A 24,125-nucleotide genomic window follows, 5' to 3' on the forward strand; every position below is an offset into this window, starting at 1 on the left:
ATCCCTGATAGGCCCGCAGCAGACTTGTGTGTTGTTTTGCATCAGGAGGTGCTTTTGATCATTGTGCAGCAAGCTGTGCAGATCCCACCCATGTAAGGGTTATCCCGGTTTGGTCCTGGGAGCTCTTTCAGTGTTTTCTTACAAGAAAGCAATTCTCGTCATCTTTCCTACTGTCCCAGAAGGGGATGTTTGTTTCTGCAGTTTTAGATGCAGGTAAGGACATGCAGGTGGCCTAATTGCTGGTACCAGCTGGGAGCTTCCTGCAGGTTTCTCTGCTACAATCCAGTTTATCCTGCATTGAGATATGCTTAGCACAACACAGCCTGAAGGCCAAGCTGTACCTGGAGCACAGCCCAGCCCAGGCCTGGGTCTGCTCAGGTTTACTGTTACATGGATCACTAACTCCTCCAGGTACCATGGTCTTCTGGTCAGGATCCCTGAACTGCCTGAAGGAGGCTGGGAAGAAGATGAGGTCTCCCTCAGACAGCTGGAGGAAGGGACACAAATTTAGGCCCTCTTAGACACTGGGGAATTGGAAGACCATGGACCTCTGCTAGAAGGCCTCAGCTGAAGGGAAGGTCAGAGGTGTTCCATGACCCAACATGGTGGGATACACTCCTGGACTTGTTCTTCACAGGAAAAGAAGGCAGGGCTGGTGGAGGAGTTGGAAGGCAGCTTTGGCTGCAGTGAGTGAGCTTAAAGGGTAGAAAACCCTGAGGGAAGTGAGCAAGACACATTGTAGCAGTGCAGAGGACAGAGGAAGGATGACTGCATCCAACCTGCTGGCAGTGCTCTTCCTAATACAGCCCAGGATGCCGTTGGACTTGCTTGCAGCAAAGGTGCAAAACAAGGAGGAGAGAAGGCTTTGGGGAGACCTAGTAACAGCCTTCCCATACCTTCTCTGATGTCATCATGAAAATGCATCTGGGCTCTTCACTGTTGTGCATGATGGGAGGATGAAGGCCAATGGCCGTCAGCTGAAACAGATAAGGAAACACTTTAAGAAAAACTCTCAAGACACTCAAGCACTGGAGCAGATGTCCCAGAGAGCTTCTGTCGTCTCCATCCTTGGAGCTTTTCAGGCCCAGAATGCGTGAAGCCCTGAGCACCCTGCTCTGACCCCAGAGCTGACCCTGCTGCGAGTGGGATGTTGGCCTAAAGACCTCCTGAGGTCCCTTCCAATATGAATTACTCTATATTTCCATCCTCAGCTGGTCTTCCTTTCATCATGGGAGGCAAAGCACTCGAGTTCCCTGTGACCACAGTTGGCAAGAAGTTTGGTCAGATGATCTGTGACTTTCTGCTCCCACTCCAGGCACAGTTGCCCAGTTGCAGGGCTGCTTGGCAGATACCCCCAAAAGAGCCATGATCATTTCCTTTGCTTCACCCTTTCTTTTCTTTTTCCCTCTTTTCCCACTCTCCATTTCTTCCCCTTCACCATCCTTGTACCCCTCCATGTAAACAGCCCATCTCTCTTTACCCTTTTCTCCCTGGCCCCAGTGTTGTATCCTTTCACCCTCATTTGGTGTTTCTGAGCTTGTCCCCATGGGAATTCCTCTCCTGGTCAGCAATTCCATTGGAAAGGTACTTCCCTTTATTATCTGTGATGTCCTGCAATTCCTCAAGCTGTTGCCTTGTCAGAGGCACCACAAGTCAGGGTGAGCCACCTGCACGCACACATTAACAATCGCCCAATGGAGCTTCACTCCTGAGGGACCCTGCAAACCTCTGGCATTCGGTCAGTAGAAACCTCATGAAGCTTTACAAGGCTCCGTGGTCAGTCCTGCACTTGGGGACAGAATAACCCCATATGTGAGGGCACGCTGGGATCTGAATAGCTCAGGGGTGACCCTGAGGAGATGGGCCTGGCTGTGATGAGGGATGCCATAGGAGCCAGAGGTGCATGCTCACCTTGAATGAGGCCAACTGCCACCTACAGGGCTGCATTAGGGGGGGAGCATGGCCACCCAGAGAAGGGAGTTCTCATCCCCCTTGACTCAGCACTGGTGTGGCAACCTCCAGGCTAGTGTGTGTGTGCGTGTGGGGCTCCCTGTTCTGGAGGAATGAGGAGGAACTGGAGAGGGTCAGAGGAGATGTGCCAGGCTGGGGTTTGGGGCCTCTGTGGAGAGGCTGAGGGACCTGGGCTTCTTTAGCCTGGTGAAGTGGAGGCTGAGGACACTATAGTAGTAGCCGGCAACTGCTTGAAAGGTGGTTTCAGAGATGATGGAGCTTTTCTTGGTAGTGGGAAGAGACGGAAACCTCCACAAAGTGCAGCTTGGAAGGTTCCGAGTGGGGGTGAGGAAAAAGAAGTCTCACTCAAAGGGTAGCCTTGTGGTGTAAGAGGTCAGCCAGAGGGAGTCTGGATCAGCCCATGGCTTTGTGTTTCAAGGAACAGTGAATGATGGGTGGAGAGACATGTGTGAATGTAGAGAAATGCCAGGGTGAGACCTAGGTGGGAAAGCCAGATGGGTATTAACAGCCTGAAGGGAAAGAGGTGCAGGCATGAACAGTGTGACACAGCCTGCAGTAGAGATGGCCAGAGGCTCTGGCAAGGCTGAAAGGCCCAAAGGAACCAATGTCTTTGTCCCCTTGGCTATGGCAGTTGCTTCTGCCACTGAGGCCGAGCAGGAGAAGCACTCTTCTGAGGCTTTGCACTTTGTTTCTTTCTTACCCCTGCTTGGGGAGGCCTGGAGGTGTCATAGAATTTTCCTACACTTGGCATTGCTCACCCTCACATCCCACTGCCCCCAGGAAGAGCTCTGAGCCACGCGTGAGGGACAGGATCTGTGGTCCCAGGGCCTGGGGGTGAGGCCTTGGCTTTCTGCTTCATCAAAGCAAGCCAGGGTTTTCTCAGCATCAGAGCCACCTGCACAGTGCCTTGGCCTACCTGGAATCACAGCCTCCAATTAACTGCTGTAATGAGTCCATGGGGAGCCTTTGTCAGCCATGGCCCTCAGTGGGGCCCATTAATGCTGCAAGGTACTTTGAGTTTTCCTTCTGACTTCTTGAGCAGTTTCTTCAATCTCCTCTCAGTACTTGAGGTTTCTTTAATGAGTCCCAAATGCACTGTGGGGCTCATTAAAATACAGAAAGCCCTAACGAGCCATGTCTCTTCCTGTAATGTTCTTCAAGTCTCCAAGATTTGTACAGCTAATTATAGAAGTTACCTCGTGTAGTTAAGGAGGAAGGTTTCAAAGCGTATCCAAGAAAAATGACTTTTTATTTTAACGGATTTTTTCTATTACTTTTCATTTTAAAGAGGAGAGCATAGAAGCGTTCTGTGTTTCACATTGGTGCAGACTGTCTCCTCAGGATGAGTGGGCATGTACAAAAAGCAGTCCCTTGAGGCCTGACACAGTATAGACAACAAAGAATAGGAGAAAATGGAGACCTCTACCAATCCCATCACCTTTCCAAAGGGATATTCCAAAGAAATAGCCATCTTCCCCTGTAACTTCAGTACCGCTCTTCTGCCTGTTACGTGCTGTATTGTATTCCTCTAATCTTTCTTATACTTTCACCTGTCCTGATACAATGACCATTTCAAAAGCCATCTTTTCAGATGCAGGCTGTCCAGACAAAGGCCATTTTCATTATTCGCCAACATTCTTTTTCTCCTACTCACTCTTCATTCAGATACCCCTCACTTATCTGGTTGCTGCTTGAGCTTCAGGGAGTTAAAAGCTTGCCTGTCTTTCAGGAGTCTAATTGTCTCCTTAGCCAGCTCCTTAATTATGTTTATATCTACCTTTTTCATCTCCCTACTTAAAATATTTCTTATAAGATTATTCCTTGTAGAGAGGCTACCTCATTAGATGCAGCTTGTACTTAGCGTATGGTTGCGGAGTGTCTTTTATTGTTTATGAAACTTCAGCATGCTTTGCTTTGCTTTGCTTGCAAAGAGGAAAAGTTCTGCTGTGCCCATGTGCAGCCAGTTCTCTAAGGAGAGCAGGTGGGAGCTGATGCAAGGGAGCTGTAACATCCAGCTTCAGCCTTGGGTGGAGAAGTCTGATGTAAGGCAAAGTGATCTAAGTCCCAGGTGGCCAAAGGCAGAAATGGTGTGGTTGGAGAGGTGGGGAGCAAGGTTGTCTATACAGTGTCAGACCTCAAGGGACTGCTTTCTGTACATGCCCACTCATCCTGAGGAGACAGTCTGCATCCGCATCAGAGAATGCTTCTATGCTCTCTTCTTTAAAATGGAAAGCAATGAAAAATGTCCTTTAAAATAAAAAATCATTTTTATTAGATTGACTCTGAAACCTTCCTCCTTAACTACACTAGGAAACGTCTCTAGCTGTACAAACCTTGAAGACTTGAAGAACATTACAGGAAGAGACATGGCTCGTTAGGGCTTTCTGTATTTTAATGAGCCCCACAGTGCATTTGGGACTCATTAAAGGAACCTCAGGTACTGAGAGGAGATTGAAGAAACTGCTCAAGAAGTCAGAAGGAAAACTCAAAGTACCTTGCAGCATTAATGGGCCCCACTGAGGGCCATGACTGACAAAGGTCTGACAAAGGCTCCCATGGACTCGTTAGAGCAGTTAATTGGAAGCTGTGATTCCAGGTAGGCCAAGGCACTGTGCAGGTGGCTCTGATGCTGAGAAAACCCTGGCTTGCTTTGATGAAGCAGAAAGCCAAGGCCTCACCCCCAGGCCCTGGGACCACAGATCCTGTCCCTCACGCGTGGCTCAGAGCTCTTCCTGGGGGCAGTGGGATGTGAGGGTGAGCAATGCCAAGTGTAGGAAGATTCTATGACACCTCCAGGCCTCCCCAAGTAGGGGTAAGAAAGAAACAAAGTGCAAAGCCTCAGAAGAGTGCTTCTCCTGCTCGGCCTCGGTGGCAGAAGCAACTGCCATAGCCAAGGGGACAAAGACATTGGTTCCTTTGGGCCTTTCAGCCTTGTCAGAGCGTCTGGCCATCTCTACTGCAGGCTGTGTCACACTGTTCATGCCTGCAACTCCCTTCAGGCTGTTAATACCCATCTGGCTTTCCCACCTAGGTCTCACCCTGGCATTTCTCTACCTTCACTACGTGTCTCTCCACCCATCATTCACTGTTCCTTGAAACACAAAGCCATGGGCTGATCCAGACTCCCTCTGGCTGACCTCTTACACCACAAGGCTACCCTTTGAGTGAGACTTCTTTTTCCTCACCCCCACTCGGAACCTTCCAAGCTGCACTTTGTGGAGGTTTCCGTCTCTTCCCACTACCAAGAAAAGCTCCATCATCTCTGAAACCACCTTTCAAGCAGTTGCCGGCTACTACTATAGTGTCCTCAGCCTCCACTTCACCAGGCTAAAGAAGCCCAGGTCCCTCAGCCTCTCCACAGAGGCCCCAAACCCCAGCCTGGCACATCTCCTCTGACCCTCTCCAGTTCCTCCTCATTCCTCCAGAACAGGGAGCCCCACACGCACACACACACTAGCCTGGAGGTTGCCACACCAGTGCTGAGTCAAGGGGGATGAGAACTCCCTTCTCTGGGTGGCCATGCTCCCCCCCTAATGCAGCCCTGTAGGTGGCAGTTGGCCTCATTCAAGGTGAGCATGCACCTCTGGCTCCTATGGCATCCCTCATCACAGCCAGGCCCATCTCCTCAGGGTCACCCCTGAGCTATTCAGATCCCAGCGTGCCCTCACATATGGGGTTATTCTGTCCCCAAGTGCAGGACTGACCACGGAGCCTTGTAAAGCTTCATGAGGTTTCTACTGACCGAATGCCAGAGGTTTGCAGGGTCCCTCAGGAGTGAAGCTCCATTGGGCGATTGTTAATGTGTGCGTGCAGGTGGCTCACCCTGACTTGTGGTGCCTCTGACAAGGCAACAGCTTGAGGAATTGCAGGACATCACAGATAATAAAGGGAAGTACCTTTCCAATGGAATTGCTGACCAGGAGAGGAATTCCCATGGGGACAAGCTCAGAAACACCAAATGAGGGTGAAAGGATACAACACTGGGGCCAGGGAGAAAAGGGTAAAGAGGGATGAGCTGTTTACATGGAGGGGTACAAGGATGGTGAAGGGGAAGAAATGGAGAGTGGGAAAAGAGGGAAAAAGGAAAGAAAAGGTGAAGCAAAGGAAATTATCATGGCTCTTTTGGGGGTACCTGCCAAGCAGCCCTGCAACTGGGCAACCGTGCCTGGAGTGGGAGCGGAAAGTCACAGATCATCTGACCAAACTTCTTGCCAACTGTGGTCACAGGGAACTCGAGTGCTTTGCCTCCCATGATGAAAGGAAGATCAGCTGAGGATGGAAATATAGAGTAATTCATATTGGAAGGGACCTCAGGAGGTCTTTAGGCCAAGGTCCCACTCGCAGCAGGGTCAGCTCTGGGGTCAGAGCAGGGTGCTCAGGGCTTCACGCATTCTGGGCCTGAAAAGCTCCAAGGATGGAGATGACAGAAGCTCTCTGGGACATCTGCTCCAGTGCTTGAGTGTCTTGAGAGTTTTTCTTAAAGTGTTTCCTTATCTGTTTCAGCTGACGGCCATTGGCCTTCATCCTCCCATCATGCACAACAGTGAAGAGCCCAGATGCATTTTCATGATGACGTCAGAGAAGGTATGGGAAGGCTGTTACTAGGTCTCCCCAAAGCCTTCTCTCCTCCTTGTTTTGCACCTTTGCTGCAAGCAAGTCCAACGGCATCCTGGGCTGCATTAGGAAGAGCACTGCCAGCAGGTTGGATGCGGTCATCCTTCCTCTGTCCTCTGCACTGCTACAATGTGTCTTGCTCACTTCCCTCAGGGTTTTCTACCCTTTAAGCTCACTCACTGCAGCCAAAGCTGCCTTCCAACTCCTCCACCAGCCCTGCCTTCTTTTCCTGTGAAGAACAAGTCCAGGAGTGTATCCCACCATGTTGGGTCATGGAACACCTCTGACCTTCCCTTCAACTGAGGCCTTCTAGCAGAGGTCCATGGTCTTCCAATTCCCCAGTGGCTAAGAGGGCCTAAATTTGTGTCCCTTCCTCCAGCTGTCTGAGGGAGACCTCATCTTCTTCCCAGCCTCCTTCAGGCAGTTCAGGGATCCTGACCAGAAGACCATGGTACCTGGAGGAGTTAGTGATCCATGTAACAGTAAACCTGAGCAGACCCAGGCCTGGGCTGGGCTGTGCTCCAGGTACAGCTTGGCCTTCAGGCTGTGTTGTGCTAAGCATATCTCAATGCAGGATAAACTGGATTGTAGCAGAGAAACCTGCAGGAAGCTCCCAGCTGGTACCAGCAATTAGGCCACCTGCATGTCCTTGCCTGCATCTAAAACTGCAGAAACAAACATCCCCTTCTGGGACAGTAGGAAAGATGACGAGAATTGCTTTCTTGTAAGAAAACACTGAAAGAGCTCCCAGGACCAAACCGGGATAACCCTTACATGGGTGGGATCTGCACAGCTTGCTGCACAATGATCAAAAGCACCTCCTGATGCAAAACAACACACAAGTCTGCTGCGGGCCTATCAGGGATGCCAGCAGAGGTGCCCTCACAGCCACCTTCCCAGCCATGTGTCTCCTGCTGGCCCATGAGATCCTGAGGCACAGCTGACCTCATCACAGCATTCCCACCCATCTCTTCCTTGTGGCCTAGGATCTGATCAGATAAAGGTCACCTCACATTCCTCTTCCAATACCATGGCTCTGCTTTGGGACCTCACCATCCCTGCCCTGCCCCCAGGGACCAAACAGCCTAAGTTAGGGTAGGAGAGGGGCTCAAGGGGAGGGGCTTAGAGCATGGGAATGAGGGCTTCAGGTGCTAAGTGTTCAGGTTAAGGTTTAGGGATTAGAGCTCGCCTTTCAGGGTTAGGGATTAGGCAAAGGTTTAGGGTGATGGTCTGGTGTTCTGCTTTGGCTGTCTGGTTAGTGTTTAGGGTGTGGGCTCACTTTGTGGATTAGGGGTTCTTCAGGGCAGGGGTGAGGGCTAGGCTTAAGGCCAACTTTTGAATGCTAGCTATGAGGGCAGGGGTTTGGCAGGAGCGATAGGATAACGTTCACAGGGTAAGAGTGAGATTTAGCTCAGAGGCAAGGGTTGAGGTAAAGGATTAGGGTAGTGGATTCCCAACAGGGTGAGCGGTGCCATTTAGGGGGTGCCATTTAGGGGTAGGGTTGTGAGCGAATGCTATTGCTTAGAAACAGAGGAAGGGCCAAACAGAAATGGGGAGACAGGAACCTCATGGAATTCAACCAGGCAAAGTGTAAAGTCCTGCCCCTGGGAGGGGGACAATAACTGCGGGTACCACTCTGTGCTGGGGACAACCCAGCTGCCTGTAAAGCTGGACCAGAGTTTTGGAGAAAATGTCCTGGTGGGCACCAAGTTGACCGTGAGCCAGCAATGTGCCCTTGCCACAAAGAAGGCTGAGGGTATCCTGGGTTGCATTAGGAGGAATGTCACCAGCAGGCTGGTAGTGGGGATCCTTCCTCTGTACTCAGCACTGGTGAGGCCACACCTGGAGCGCTCTGGTCAGTCCTGGGCTCCCCAGGACTAGAGAGACATGGACATGCTGGAGAGAGTCCAACGAAAGGCCATTAAGATAATGATGAAGGGACTGGAGCATCTCTCCTGGCAGGAAAGTCTGCGAGAGCTGGGACTGTTCAGCCTGGAGAAGGGAAGGCTCAGGGCAATCTGATCAGTCTGTAAAAATACCTGAAGGGAGGGTGCAAAGAAGATGGAGCCAGGCTCTTTTCAGTAGTGCCCAGTGACAGGACAAGAGGCCATGGGCACAAAGTGAAACTCAGAAGGTCCCCTCTGAACATCAGGAAACACTTTTTGACTGTGAGGGTGACCAAGCACTGGCACAGGTTGCCCAGAGAGGTTGTGGAGTCTCCGTCCTTGGAGCTATTCAAAAGCCACCTGAACACTGTCCTGTGTGAGCAGCTCTAGGTGGCCCTGCCTGAGGAGGGTTTTGGACCAGACGACCCCAGAGGTCCCGCCTAACCTCAACCATTCTGTCATTCTGTGAAATGCTGTTAAGGATGTCTTAGACCTACAGGACAAGTCCCACAGAATGAGCAAGACCATCCAAATGAGGCTTCTAGATGAATGGGTGATGCCATCCGTATAGAAAACCAAGCAGCATGGGAGAGCAATGGGGAAGGCCAGTGGTCTGGATTGAGAACTTCCTGGAAAAAGCCAAAGGAAAAGGATGGGTCCTTAGGTGCAAGGTACCCCATGCTCTGGGGGCAAGGTACCTTGTTTGGGACAGCTTCCTTAGCAACACCTGCATCCCCGGAGGGTGATTCCCTGGGCCTGCACCAGGCAGCAGCCGTGTTTCTCAGCAGCACTTGCCTTTTCCTCCCTGGGTATTGACCATGTCTCTCCATTCCACATTCATGGACCCCAAACTACCAGTTGAGGAAACACATTTTGGTGAGGGGAAGACCTCCCCGAGGCACGCCTGCACTTTGTGAGTCCCAAGAGCTTGTGCAAATCTCGGGGTGGAGCTCATTTGCTACCCACATTTGTATTGCAGATGGTTGGGGAGCACCATTACCAAGCAGGAAGTGAGAGAGTTGCTCCCAGGACAAGATCTGCCTGATGGGGATGGAGCTTACAGCTGCAGTGTCTCTGAGTCATTGCCCCACATAAGGTGTGTTTGATATATGGCCGTGTTCCTGGAAATAATGCCATTTGGGTGACTTCTTCTCACCATCAAAACTAGGCAGGATGAATCCCATCCCTGGCAAAGAGCATGCATAAACTGAAGGAACTGCCCCTCACCTGCCCAGCACTGGCCTTGGCATGGGGAGCACCTTCTGGGCCTGAATGGACAAGCACAGCTGTGCCCTGCCTGCAAAGCTCAGGAACTGTTCTCCACTCTTAAAGAAAAAATGAGCACATTTTTCATCAGCTGAAATGCATCAAACACTGCTCCTTCACAGACAATGTTTTCCCATGATGTCAAGGTGGAAATTTCCAGCCCAGGTACTATGCTCAGGAGAAGATATCCTGATCTTCCCCATTACACCCGTGACACTGCTCTGCCTAGTATCCTGTGTATTGACTCTCACCACTCTCTCACGGGTTTCCACATGTCCTGCTTGAACTGACCATTTCCAAAGAAATCTTTCCAGCAGCCTGCCTGGATGTCTGCATTTCCCAGTGTCCATCCAGCTTTCCTCCCCTCATTGGTCTCCACCCATTCAAACACCTCTCAGCTACCCAGGTGCTACTCAGAGCTTCAGGTGCTTTAAAGCTTGCCTTGACTTTCAGTAGTCTGCTTGATGGTCTCTTGAGCCAACTCCTCCATTGTGTTTGTACCTGTTCTCCTGAGTATCTCACTGAAAGTGTTCCACTAAGGTGACACGCAGTGGAAAGTGGACTTCAGTGGAGGAAACGTGGACTTCATACGTTATTTTTTAATGAATTGTTTTTCTTTGCTCCATTTTTTTTTTTTTAATAATGGCAGGTAAGCAACATTCTTCTGTGATTGTGTGCAGCTGGTTCTCCAAATAAAGCCAGTGGGGATCTGTTCAAATGAGCGGAATCACTCAGCTACAGACTTTACTGGGAAAAGCTTGGATTTGAAAAATCATGATGCAAGTCCAGGTGACCACAGAGAGAAATGATGGATGGAGGTGGTGGTGAGGGACCACTGATGACGATGGGGCACAGGACAATGATCTCCCATACATTGTCTGACAGAAACAATCTTACCACTTCCTACATGTTCAGACATCATCCGCAGATGCTGTGGATCAATATGAATTGGAGAAGGCTGAGATTATGTGTTCTGTAAGCAGCAAGACAAAGAAAACTGGAAACAGAAGAGATGCTGATTTTTTTGTTACTTATCATTTCAATCTTCTCTGCTCGGCTATACTCCTGAAATTTCTCCAATGAGGCCCAAAGGACTTGAAGAGTTAGGGAAAGTGATGCACAGAGACATGGCTTGTTAGGGTGTTTTGCATGTTAAGGAGCCCTCTGGTGCCCAGTTCCTGAACTGCAGATACTGAAAGCAGGAACAAGCCTCTGACAAAGTGGAAGGCAGCAGAAAACCCCAAGTTTCTGAGGGTGTTGGAGGCCTCATTGAGGGCCAACACTGACAAAGCCATGCAGGGAATGGCCACTCAATGTGTCGGTCCCTGGGGGCTAAATAGGCAAAAACTTGGAGACACTAGTTGCAGGTGGCAAAGGCAATGAGCTGGTGGCTCTGATCACATGTAAGCCCTTGGTGTTTGTTAATCATCAGAGTGGCCAAGCCCTGACCCCCAGGGCCTGGTAGAAGAGGTCCTTTCCCTCATGCATTGCTCAGGCCTCTACTGAGGGTCAGGGTGAGTGCGGGTGTGTGTACAACTTGGTGGTAGATTTTGTTGCTTTAAACACAAAGCTGTGGTGTTCTGGGGATTTGGCAATGTCTGTGATTTCCGCACAACCCGTCCAGCCTCTTTCATTGCCCTGCTGACAGTCCTCAATCACCTGAGATGTCCCAGTCCCAGACTTGTTTGCATCCCCAGATTGGATCCATATGCCCAGCACTACACTGCCATTACTCCGGCTGCCCTAAAATCCCAACTTGAACTATTCCACAGTAGCATGACTGCCACTTGCTCCTTCGGGTCCTCTTCTGGCCTGTAACACACTCTCTGCTATGCACACCCCGCTCTCTCCCTGCACTCGCACGAGTCTCCCAAAACCTTCTCACTTCCCCTGCAGCAATGAGACCTCACTCCAGGAGGTTCATGGATTCTCAAGGCTGATGTATGTGAGACAAGGGGAGCCAAAGGAATCTCAGCAGACATAATAAAGGGGGATGAAAGATGATGTTTAGTGCTTACATTGTTGAAATTAGCTGAGGCAGACAGTTCCTGATAAGAAACAGGAGCTGGCCTCAAGAGCCAGCCAAGACTGGTCTTGCAGCTTGGGTGAATACCAAGAAAACACTGAGCCTGCACAAGGAAAGAGGTTACTAGCGGTGACGAAGAGGAGTCATCTATCTTCATCTCTGCGACCACCAGACGACCACCATAAAGAGGCACTGTGCAAGCGCAGCTGGGAGGAGACTATGGAAATGACCTCTCAGAGCTAATTTTAATATGAAGCGGGGATAGCTCATGCATATGTATAGGCATATTGTGAATATGTAATACCTGACTGTATAAACTTGAGGCGAACTGCCGAGTCGGGTGCTCACAACATTGGTGGGACTACCCCCTGTGCTGCCAAGCGCTGCATGAACATACCTACTTTACAATCTCACTGACTGTGGAGTCTGTTTTCCGCATGTCAGAAGTTTCCTGAATTCCAGGCAAGTGTGGGTAGTGAAGGAGAGGAAGACAGGAAGGTCGGCTCACGGGCCATGAGGAGCAGTGTTCAGCCACCCCCAGCAATGGGCATTCCCCATCTGGCAGGCTGAGACATGATGGAAAATTCTCATGTAACCCCTGGTTTGTGCAGGGTCCTGCAGCCACACTCCCAGGGCACACCTACTCCTCCTCCACCTACAGACATCAACTGCTTTCCATTGCTGGGCTCAGGTGTGGTTGTAAGGATTTGCTAAAGCCCTGAACCATCTCCTTGCTTCTCAATGCCTTTCCTCCACCCTCTCTCACATCACTACACACCTCCATTCACTGCCTAATCACTACTGAGAAGTTAAGCAGCTCTCAAGGCTTTCCTCAGGTAATGACCATGTTTCTCCATTCAAGATTCATGCATTTGAGAAACACCAGGTGAGGAAACACCTCAAGATGTGTGAGGGGAAGACCTCCCTGAGTCACCTCTGTGCTCTTGGAGGTGTGAGTGCTTTTGCAAGGCTCCAGGAATTCATTTGGTGCCATGCATTTGGTGTTCCCTTCTTGAAACACAAAGCCTTGAGCTGATCCAGACTCCTTCAGAGTGTCCTATTGTACCACAGCACTTCTTGGTGTTGATAAATTTATTAATTCCATTCCTGTCATTCAGTCGTACTTGACAAGGTAACTATTAATTTCAGAGTATGTAACCTCTGGCATGAAGCTTTTAGACCAATGATTTTTCTCTCATTGCTACCTGTTACCATTTAATGTCAATGGCTCTCTCCTGAGAGGAATGCTTCTTTGCATGGGTACTTGGAGACATCATTCCTGTGCTTGGAGGAGGCTGTCCTGTCAGGCCTGTCAGATTTGCTCATGCTCCTTCACCCTTCAGAGCTGCTTCCCATGGCACCACCTCTAGAAGTCAAAGACTACTCCTCCTGAGTCCAGAGTCTGTGCTCTGCTGCTGGGCTCCCTCACTGCCCTTTGGTGTCTGAGACCCCACTGTTTCATGGTCATGACGCCAAGGCTGACGCTGGTGATCACATCCTGACCAGCATTTCCTTGTTGGCCAAGGTCCAGGTGAGCATCAGCCTTGTTGGCCCACCTAGCAGCTCTGTGAAGAAGGTGTCCCAAGATCCTTCAGGCTGTTGGCACCCTGTTGCTTTGCCTGGCCAGTGAATGCCAGGGCACTTCCAGTCCCCCATAGGCACCTGATCATTAACCTGGGGAATTCCTCGGGTGACAAAAGACCTTTTCTGTTTCCTCTCCCATCATCAGGTAGTTTGTAACTGCCAGCACAATGTCACTCTTACTGACTCCTCTGATCCTCAGTGACAAAAGCTAACCTAACCTGATGCCCGTCACATGGAGGACCCCCATAAATCCAAGCTTCCCCTTCATACAGGGGGCATCCACCCTCCTCATTCTTCTACATCCATGCTACACTTCCTGGGGTTCCACCCACCTAAAGGGACATAAGATTATCTGTACAATTCTCTCCTTAGAGTGCTAGACCTAAGGAAGAGCATTGTAAATGATGCCTCACAGATTCTGAGTGCCTTCCTTACTGGGATCACAACAGATCAACACTTCCTGGTGAAAGACAATCTCTCAGTACCCTTTATTGCAGCCCCTCTGGTCCCACGGACTGGTAAGGGTGTGGTTTGCTAGGTAAGCCCTGGCGTGATCCTCATCCACCACTGGTTGTTCCCCTTTCCCTTCCAGTGTCCTGCCTCAAAGCACAAAGGCCTTGGAGACCTTGCTGGTGGTAACTGAGGCAAAGACAACATAGGCAATCTCAGATCTCTCTACAGCTATTATCAATTAATTTAATAGTGGTCCTGGAGTACCTCTCTTTCTTCTTTAACTGTTCCTGAAGTAGAAACACCTCATCTTGGTGACCTTGCATTGCCTTTTGAGTTTCAGCTGAGTTTTGGTATGAAGCATAGCTGTGCTTGGAGGATGCTGTCTTTGAAGGCAAGATGTACCCAGGAACACTGTTCAAATGCTTGGGCTGTTCCTTGGCTGGATCGTCAAGGGAGTGAGAAAGGACCCCGGTGTGATGTGCTTTGTGATGACACAATGCCTGCAGCTAATGGGTAGAAGAAGGGACAGAATTTGCCTCTCTGATGGCACCTGATGACTGGTGCCTCTGACTGATGGCAACCGTCAATGGCACAAAGGCACCAAATCATACCGTCTGAGATGCCATCTGGGGTGTCTGTCACACACCCTCCCTGAAGGAGAATTGCTTTTTGTATAGGCCCTGTGATTCCCAGGCCAGCCCTGGCATCTCCTGTAGCTCTGTGGGCGTGGATCTGAACCTGGACTTGAGTAGCTGCTCTGAATTCTGTAACCCACTGTGGGGCTGAACATGAGACAACTGCCAATATTGTCAGCCAAGATCTAGTCAATCCAACAGTTGGAGAAGAGGAAGAGAAAGACTGAGCTCTCCCTATGGCACATGACTCCATTCCATTGGAGGAATACCTCTGTATAGCTCCATATGCCACGCTAAACATCTTAAGGAGGGGCAGGTTCCATTGCCCTTAGCTTGGGCACCAGCTGACATTTCACTTGGCCAAAGGAAATTCCCAGGAGCTGCTAAGAGGTGCTCAGATGTTGTCCTGTCTCTGTATCTGCCTGCACATATCTTGGATCTGTCTCTATTACATGCACACCTCTCTGACCACCTCCGGCACCTCCAATGTCACCAGACATTTGCATCTGAACACCTCACTGCTGGCCTCCATCACCATTGATTAGCATGGGAGCTGAGACAAGGAGATCACATGCAGGTGTCTATTTCATGCAGACCTGCACTGAGGCAAGAGGGATCCCACCTCCTGTGGGATTGTGGTGGGCATGGGAGGGAGCTGAGTCCCCTTCCAGCCCCAGGACTACAGACCCAGCATGAGGTGCCTCCATGGACTCAGCTGGCTCCCTTCCCTCAGCAGGGCTAAAGGAGATCCCTGCCTGTCAGTGTCTGCGTGTCCTGCCCAATGATGGCACAAGAAAGAGGCTGCCCAGGGAAGGGGTTGAGTCACCCTCCTTAGGGACACGGTGTAGTGGTGGACTTGCTAGTGTTAGGTTCACCGTTGGACTTGGTGATCTTAAGGGTCTTTTCCCACCTCAATGATTCTGTGATTCTCAGAAAAGTGGATTCTTGGACCTAAGTCTGTCTCTCAGCAGAGCAATGACCCTGCTGGAAAGCAGTGTCTCTCCCCAGGTGCGGGACGGAACATCCGTGATTGCTTCAGCCTGTTTCCCAGCAGGTTCCCCTGGAGGCCCAGGGACAGCTGGAGGGAGCCCAGAGGGGGCAGAGCAAGTGCTGCCTTGGGCTGGTCCTCTGCTGCTGAGCTGGGCTGGGCTCCTGGGACAGAGGGAGCTCATGGCAAGCGGGCAGCGCTGCAGAGAGACAGCTCTGCCCAGGAGCAGGGCTGGGGGCACTGCCTGCAGGCATCGAGAGGAGACCTGCAAGGCAGAGAGAGCTTAAAGGCAGTGTGGAGTGGGAGGATGCTGAGAGCTCACTGCGGGAGAAATCTTCCCAGCCCTCTGCATGGTAAGTCTGTGGGTGCAGGGCAATAGAGCTTCAGTTCCTGCAGGGATCTCCAAAAACCGCCACAGCTGACAGTGTATGGGATCTGGCAGGAGGACTGGCTTCATTTCTCTGGTGTAGAAGAGAAGGACGTGCTCCAGAGCAGGGCTTCCCTGCTGCCCTGTCAGAGGGACAAGGTATGAAAGCTGCCTTCTTTCATGGAAGGTTGCAGGGCTGTGAAGCCGGGTGTGCATGCAGGGGTGCCCAGGGCTGTCCTTCAGAGCAGGGTCCTGGTGTTTCAGGGGCTGAGTGATGGAGCAGGGACTTTGCTGCCTGCCAGGGTCAGCACTCAGCCTGCGCAGGGAACTCCCCATGGCAGTGTGGGCAGAAGGAGTGCATGAAAGAAATGACCCCTGGAAGGGCAGAGCAGGGTGCTGCTGCTGTCGAGAGGCTGCTGCATGGGTCAGGTTTGCTCAGAGCTCCAGCTTAGCCCTGGGCATTTCCGAGGGGACTTTCAAGAAGAATGTCAAGGCTGCATTCTCCTGAAAAGTAAGGAGTCTTTGCTTTGAACTTTTATCCTCCTGGTGGGTGGGTGGGCAGTGTGACATTAAAATTTATTTGTCCCCTCTGGAGAAGGCACCGAGACCCCAGTTGTCCTTAGCACTTGTCTGAGGTGCTCCTTAGCCCCTGCACACACAGAGATGTCCCTGGGCAGTGCCTGGCTGCCAGGAGGGGTCTGCAGGGCAGAGCTGAGCACACAGCGGGTGGGAATGGGTCTCTGAGCAGGGACAGGGAGCAGACAAGGGGACAGAGAAGCAGCTGCTGACAGGGACAGCTCCAGGCAGCAGAGACAGGGGCAGGGAGTGAGAGGAGGGAGCTGCTTCCAGAAATGCCATGGGAGGGGGGATTCAGGCACCTCCCTGTCATCACTAGAGAAAACCTGTAGTCTTTTCTCCCACCCAGCAGAGCCTCTGCCTTTACGGCCATGGGACTAAGTCACCTTCTCAGTGGCTTCAGCTCTGAAGAGAAGATATTATCAAACACCCTACCATCTGTCCCTCTCCTGCCTCCATATACAGCAGCTCTGTAACATCTGCCCAAGTTCCTCCTCCTGTCTCTAGTCCTCTTGTTTTTATCACTGGTCTGGGATGGGAGGTAGGATTCAGATGCACCTCACAGACCGAGCCTGCGGGTCTTGCCATGTAGAATTCTCCATGGGAGTTAAGTGTCCAAATCCCCGCCTAATCCCCAGGCTCCCAATGATAGAAATGAGAAACCTCTCCTGTTAGGACAACCCAAATTTAGGAGATTCGCTTCTTTCCCTACCAAATGCACTCCTTAAGAGTGGTGGGTAAACTAGAACAAAATACACCAAAGAAAAATCCCTTGGATTTTGTTTGCTTTTCGTTGAATTGGAAGCGACAATGTTGAAAAGCTCTGTGATATAATGAGTGGATTTAATCTGATATCACCCCCTGTCCCTATTTACCTCTTGCTGTAGGGCAGGACTGACTCCCCCAGACCCCACAGCAGAGACAACTGCTCCCAGTGGCACCCTCAGCCAGCACCAAGCATATATCTCATGATACGACCTGCCAAGGGTCTTTCCGAAATAGGAAAGGCAATTTCAGTGGGGTTTCTATGAGAAATGCGTTAGATTTAGCTCAAAGAATTTTCTTCTAACTTGTCACCGTCTCTCCCACTTGAACAGTGCCCCATGCCCAGAAGAAGCTAATGTCCAACAGCAGCTCCATCACTGAGTTCCTCCTCCTGCCATTTGCAGACACGCGACAGCTGCAGCTCTTGCACTTCTGGCTCTTCCTGGGCATCTACCTGGCTGCCTTCCTGGGCAACGGCCTCATCATCACCACTGTAGCCTGTGACCACCACCTCCACACCCCCATGTACTTCTTCCTCCTCAACCTCTCCCTCCTCGACCTGGGCTCCATCTCCACCACTGTCCCCAAATCCATGGCCAATTCCCTGTGGGACAGCAGGGCCATCTCCTACTGGGGATGTGCTACACAGGTCTTTTTTTTTGCCTTCTTGGCAGTAGCAGAGTATTGTGTCCTTACCATCATGGCCTACGACCGCTATGTTGCCATCTGCCAACCCCTGCACTACGGGACCCTCCTGGGCAGCAGAGCTTGTGTCCACATGGCAGCAGCTGCCTGGGCCAGTGGGTTTCTCTATGCTCTGCTGCACACAGCGAATACATTTTCACTACCACTCTGCCAAGGCAATGTTGTGGGCCAGTTCTTCTGTGAAATCCCCCAGATCCTCAAGCTCTCCTGCTCACGATCCTACCTCAGGGAATTTAGGCTTCTTGTGCTCAGTGTCTGTTTAGCATTTGGTTGTTTTGTTTTCATTCTTTTCTCCTATGTACAGATCTTCAGGGCCGTGCTGAGGATCCCCTCTAAGCAGGGACGCCACAAAGCCTTTTCCACATGCCTCCCTCACCTGGCTGTGGTCTGCCTGTTTATCAGCACTGGCATGTTTGCCTACCTGAAGTCCCCCTCCATCTCCTCCCCATCCCTCAGTCTGGTGGTGGCAGTTCTGTACTCGGTGGTGCCTCCAGCAGTGAACCCCCTCCTCTACAGTATGAGGAACCAGGAGCTTAAGGATGCCCTGCGGAAAATGATGAGCGGGTGCTTTTCAGAAGCAATTAACTGATTGTTTTCTTTTGCAGAGCATTCATAATGTATTTCTTTACAGGCCCAGCCTGCCTCTCAGGTTCGTGGTGCTGGTGGGGCAGGGGCTCTTTGTTTTTCTTGTGATAATATTGTGCACAATGAAATTTTATTATTCATCCTACTTCTAATTCACTGTCTACCTGTACAATATGACCCCGAGGCTGTATAAATGAGACACAGTCCTCTCTGTGTATTTCAACAAAATAAAGGACCCTGCAGCGACTTATTTTCCTGAGATTCTTCCTCTGAGAACTTGGTGAAGCTGCAGGGCAGTGCCTGTGTGCAGAGGGGAAGGGGAAAAGAGTCTCAGCACAGCAGCACTGCTAGGGAATACCAGCAACTGATCTTCCCAGAGCTGCTCTCTTTCCACTCCCACACTCTACTGCTGAGCCCTTCGGTTGGTGTAAGGCCTGAGTGCTCTGGCAGCTCGGTCAGAGTCCTGATGTGTGACAGGACTCTCAAGGGAGAATCTTGATTCTAAGGAATTGCTGTATTTATACTGGCTTTATCACTCTGTCTCCTGCCCCACTGGCACCAGGGTTCCCTCGGCTGCCGTCCTTGTGCTGACAACACATTTAGAGAAGCCCTTCTGGGTGCCCTCCCTATGCATGGCCATTTCCAGCCACCGCTGAACTTTGGCTTTGCTGGCTCCTTCCCTGCACACACAGGCCAGGTGTCTGCCTGCCTCCCGGGCAGGCTGTTCCCCCTCCAGCCTCCCTGCACTTCCTTCTGGTGTTGGACCTCCTAAGTCAGGGGGGTCCCTGTTCATCCATGCTGACCTCTTGCCAGGCCCTGCTCGACTCCCTGTGCATCAGGCAGGCATCTTTGTGGGTTAGAGAACCTTGTCCCTGAAGATCCAGGAGGGACTCACAGCCCCTTTGTCCTCCAGAACAGTCCAAGCAGAGCCTCAGCTACCAGAAAGCAGCTCTCCTGCAGTCCCGCACTGCCATTCTGCTAGTTGTCCTACTTCTCCACCATCTCATGGTGGTAGCAGCCATGGCTGCCCTCCTCCTTCCCATCCCCAGGCAGACCCACCCTGTCTGTCAGGAAGAGACCAGCCCTAGACAGCTCATTGAGTTTCTCTGTCAAAATGCTGTCTTTTTCAACCCAGCAGGAATCCCCTGGGTTCCTTGTGTCCAGCCCTGCTGCCCTCCCAGCAGACTGTGGGGTGCTCAACTTGCCATGTCATTGAGGACCTGTGACCATGAGGCTTCCTCCAAGGCAGGGCTCTGTGCACGCCAGCCTCCCCTTTGCACAGAGCTCCCCTCCACCTCCTCACCCTCCACCTGCCTTCCTGAGGAGCCCGTGGCACCCATGGCTGCCCTCCCACCACTCCAGCTGTCCCAACAGGGCTCTGCCATACCCATGGGGTGGGGGAGCACGTTTCTGCCTGCCCAGAAGAAAGGACAGTGCTGGGGAGGGGAGAGGAGAGGCAGGTAAAGGGGAAGGGTTGTGGGAGGCTGGGTGGGAGGTGACTCCTGTTTCCAGAAGAGGATGATGCAAGGAGAGGCATGGTAGTTGGGAGGTGGATTTTGAGGTCACTTCTTTGGAAAGAACCCAATTGGCCAGGTGCTGAGGCAGGCCCAGTGCTGTCACCTGGAGTGTCAGAAAACCCACCCAGCAGCGCTGAGATCTTGGGAGAGGGGAGATGTAGAGGATGGTGAAGATGGCATGGCTGGGAGGTGGGGTGTGAGCCCATTTCTGTTGCTGCTTGACTTGCAGCATCATAAACGCCAACGTGGCACAGATGGCAGTTCAGCCATTGGAGAAGAGTAGAGTTATGCAAAGCCAACATTGTTGGGAACCTATGGGACATGGCAGGAGAAATTGTGGGACGTGACAGAGAAGAGCGTGAGAAGGGACCAGCAGTATGGGCAGCACCCTGTGTCCCGGCTGGGTCTCACAGGTGGCTGCAGATTTGAGAAGTGGCCAGACGGCACAGAGAGGAGCACCAGGGACCTTCTGGGCAGTCTTGTCTTGCAAGGCCATCAGTGCCTGGGGAAGCCATCAGGGATGCCCTTGAAGTCCCAGAGGACCAAGGCAATGGTGTCCAAACTATCAAATTTGGGTACAAATGGAGAAAACCTGAGACCATTGGGGGGAAAGTAATTGGTGATGGTTATGAATTGTGGAGCAGACTGTGGCAGAGAAAGGCTAGGGTCAAGGCGTATCGTGGAAGAAGCAGCCTGTGGAAGTTTGGGAAGGAGAGGGCTGCAAGGGCCCAGGTGCCTGTGGGGAGGTGGCTGGTCAGTGCTGGTCTGGCCAAAGCCTGTGCCTGATCACCATGGTCTGTCCTGCTTATTCTAGTGGTTTCAGTTCTGGTAGAGTTAACTAACTTCATAGCAAATTGTATGGGGCTATGTTTTAGATTTGTGATGGAAACAGTGTTGCTAACACACCAATGTTTTAGTCACTGCTGAGCAGTGCTTGCACAGCGCCAAGGCATTTTCTGCTTCTCACGCTGCCCTGCCAGCGAGTAGGCTGGGGGTGCAGAAGATGTGGGGAGGGGACACAGCTGGGACAGCTGACCCCAACCAACCAAAGGGATCTTCTGTACCATAGGATGTTATGCTCAGCTATAAAAGCTGGGGGAAGAAGGAGGAAAGGGGAAGGGTTCAGAGTGATGGTGTTTGTCTTCCCAGGTAACCATTATGCATGATGGAGCCCTGCTTTCCTGGAGATGACTGAACACCTGCCTGTTGATGGGAAGCAGTGAATGAATTCCTTATTTTGCTTTGCTTGAGTGCACAGCTTTTGCTTTACTTATTAAACTGTTTTGATCTCAGCCAATGAGTTTTCTCACTTTACCTTTCCCGTCATCTCTCCTATCCTGCTGTGGAGGAATGAGCAAGCTGCAGCTGTGTTCTGCTTCACTGACTACTGGGGTTAAACTACAACATTTATTAAATTCTGCTCCTGTCTTTTTTCTGTGTGAGTAGGCTTAGTTCTGCGTGTGTGTTTGGGCATGAATGTGTGTACATGCTTTGCTGGTCAATTGTAATATACGGACCACTTGTGGAACCTTTGCACCCGCTCAGCCTGAGAGGGGGAACGGGATGGGGCCCATTGTGTTGCTCATGGTTGTGTAAGTGCTGCTGTCAAGGTGCTGCTGCCCCTTGGTGTTGGTCTGTGTTGGGTTGGCTGTGTCCATCTTTGTTTCCTTGCAGATACCTGGATTTAGTGCTTTCCTTTTGGTTGACTCCGCCTTGGGCCATCTCTCACTTTGTGGGGCTCCAGTCAGTGCCCACCCCAGGCACACACGGTCCACGCATATCTCCCGGGCTCTGCAGGCAACTCCAGATTCCTCTCCCGGAGGATGTACTCTGCCCTGGCACGTGTTGGGACAGCGCAGTATGACAGTCTCTCAGTGAGCATTCACCATCTCCACTGTCAATAGACAACAAGGGACGTGTCCTAAATCCAACCCTTGTTCTCTAACAGCTACCAATGTGAAAATGAGCTTTTTACTCAGGCCCTTTTGGAGTGAAGTTCCTGGGCATGTTGTTGACATCAGCTGTGGAAGAGCATCCAAACCTTGAGGAACCGCATGTGGGAGATGGCATTTTTCTATAGAGATGCTATGATAGAATCAGCTCTGAAACAGTGTTAGGAACACATTTACACAGGTGTGAGGGGAGAGAGAGAGATGGGTTCCTTTCTTAGGAGAGTGAGCTGAATACAAGCAATTATGTAGGAACAATTTAACCATAAGTAAGAATACAGGCAATGCTAACAAAAAAATGCATAATAAAGTACAGGCCTGCATTGCGATACACTAGAGGTCACTTGTGGAGAGTGATGGAAAGTTTATCAAGATTGACCAACATGCATGAAATCCCTTTCCTGAGAGACTCCTTGAGCTCCTGGTTCCTGACTCTACAGAGGAGGGGGTTCACTGCTGGATGCACCACCAAGTACAGAACTGCCACCACCAGATCGAAGGATGGGGAGGAGATGGAAGGCGGGGCTACAGGCAGGCAGCCGTGCCAGTGCTGATAACCAGGGAGACCTCGGCTAGGTGAGGGAGGCACGTAGAAAAGGTTCTGTTGGCTTCCTATTGCCATCTGCGATCCCCTGCAGCATGTCTCTGCTCTCAAGCACAGCTTTTGCAGACATTGGGTCTTGGGCATTTGGTACTGGGTTTGCCTGTGACAAGTCTGAGCTTTTACTTAGTGAGTGCCACAGTGGAGGTGCTGCAGTCCAAATGTGGTCCCATGCCCTCATTCTGGGGCACAGACAGGAGGAGCTGCAGTCCCATGTGCCACTATAGACTTTTGACATTGATGGAAGAAATGGCGCGGGGTGGTGGGACAGCTCACAGTGGTGCTGCCATGGTGCCTGTGGGCTGTGCAGGAGAGGCAGGCTGGAATGATGAGGAGGGGGATGCCCTCCATCTGAAGGAGCTTGTCATTTGTGTGGAGCTCCTCTATGAGACATGCAACAGGTTGGGTGAGCCCTTGTGGGTGAGGATGAGAGGACAGGCCCCTTGGCGTGGCATCCCGGTGGGTGATGAAGGACCTGCAACCAGGGTAAGGAAGTGGAATAAGCGTTATTTAAGCAACCCAGGGAAGACTCCAGGTACATGACCCCTGGTCTTATTGGGGACTTTAATGACCCTGACACTCACTGGAAGGGGAGCACAGCAGGATGCATGCTGTCCAGCAGATGTCGGGCATCTCTTGGGATAACTTCTTTGCACAGGTGCCAGGCCAACAAAGGTGATGCTCACCTGAATCTGGTCCTTGCAAGAGAAGGAGAGCTGATCATGGATGTGGAAAGTAGCATCAGCCTGGGCTGCAGTAGCCATGAAATAGTGGGAGAAGATTTTAGCCTCTTCAGGGCACTTTTTGTGGTAGTGCCATGGGTAGCAGCACTCCAGGTCAAGCAGCGGTCTTTCAGGAAAGCATCTTCCAAGCACAAGACCTGTCCAGACTGCTGAGCAGGAAAACAACCTGACATTTCAGGAGAGCAGCTTGGCTAAAGAAGGAACACATCGAGAAGCTCCGCAGAAGAAAGGAAGCATTCAGAAGGTGGATGCAGGGACTGATGATGGAGGAAATGGGAAATAGGGATGGCTTTAAGGAAGCCAATGCTTCCCTAGTGTGTATCCTTGAAAGAGGTTCAAGGGCATCAAGAGAAGCTGTTACTCCTTCAAGAAGAGTTTAAGGAAAAAAAGCCAAAGGTAGTATGTGGCCACTGCTGAATGTAGTAAGGGCAGGTATAGATAGAGCTGACATACTCTATATCCTCTTTGCCTTAGTCTTCCCCAGCAAGGTCTCCCAAGCCTTTGTGCCTCGAGGCAGGACTCTGGAGGAAAACAGCCAGAGGTGGATGGGTGTCAAGCCAGGGATCACTTGAGCAAACACAATCATTACCAGTCTATGGGACAGGAGGGGCAGCATCCCCAGGAGCTGAGCGAGCAGGCCAATGTCACTGTGAGGCCACTCGCCATCATCTTTGAAATGTCGTAGAGACTGGGGCAACTTCCTGATGACTGGAAGCAGGCAAATGTTGTACGCACCTTTCAAAAATGCTCAAAGAATGAGCAGGGGAATGGAAGGCTGTGCTCCTAAGCGTGTCTACTAAAGTCCCCTTTCTGGGTGTCTGAAAGGAAGGTGAATGTATTTACCCAGAGTCGATTGTGTCTGGCCATCCTCTTTGCTTTCTAGGATGAAAGGAC

The 24,125-nt window shown here is 51.2% G+C and overlaps 1 protein-coding gene across 1 annotated transcript; it reads left to right on the top strand.

Annotated features, from left to right (window-relative positions):
• Positions 1–17,471: 17,471 nt before the first annotated feature.
• LOC138682863 (olfactory receptor 14J1-like) lies at positions 17,472–18,425 on the top strand. The gene has a single exon (XM_069774391.1). It carries the CDS (start codon positions 17,487–17,489, stop codon positions 18,423–18,425), a length of 939 nt encoding a protein of 312 aa, XP_069630492.1. The 5' UTR covers positions 17,472–17,486.
• The last annotated feature ends 5,700 nt before the right edge of the window (positions 18,426–24,125 follow it).

Source organism: Haliaeetus albicilla, chromosome 29 (assembly GCF_947461875.1).
Source record: "Haliaeetus albicilla chromosome 29, bHalAlb1.1, whole genome shotgun sequence".
NCBI classification, from domain to species: Eukaryota; Metazoa; Chordata; class Aves; order Accipitriformes; family Accipitridae; genus Haliaeetus; species Haliaeetus albicilla.

Excerpts from the sequence above, each read along its gene's own strand:
- LOC138682863 (XM_069774391.1), top strand. The coding sequence starts at position 17,487 with ATGTCCAACAGCAGCTCCATCACTGAGTTCCTCCTCCTGCCATTTGCA.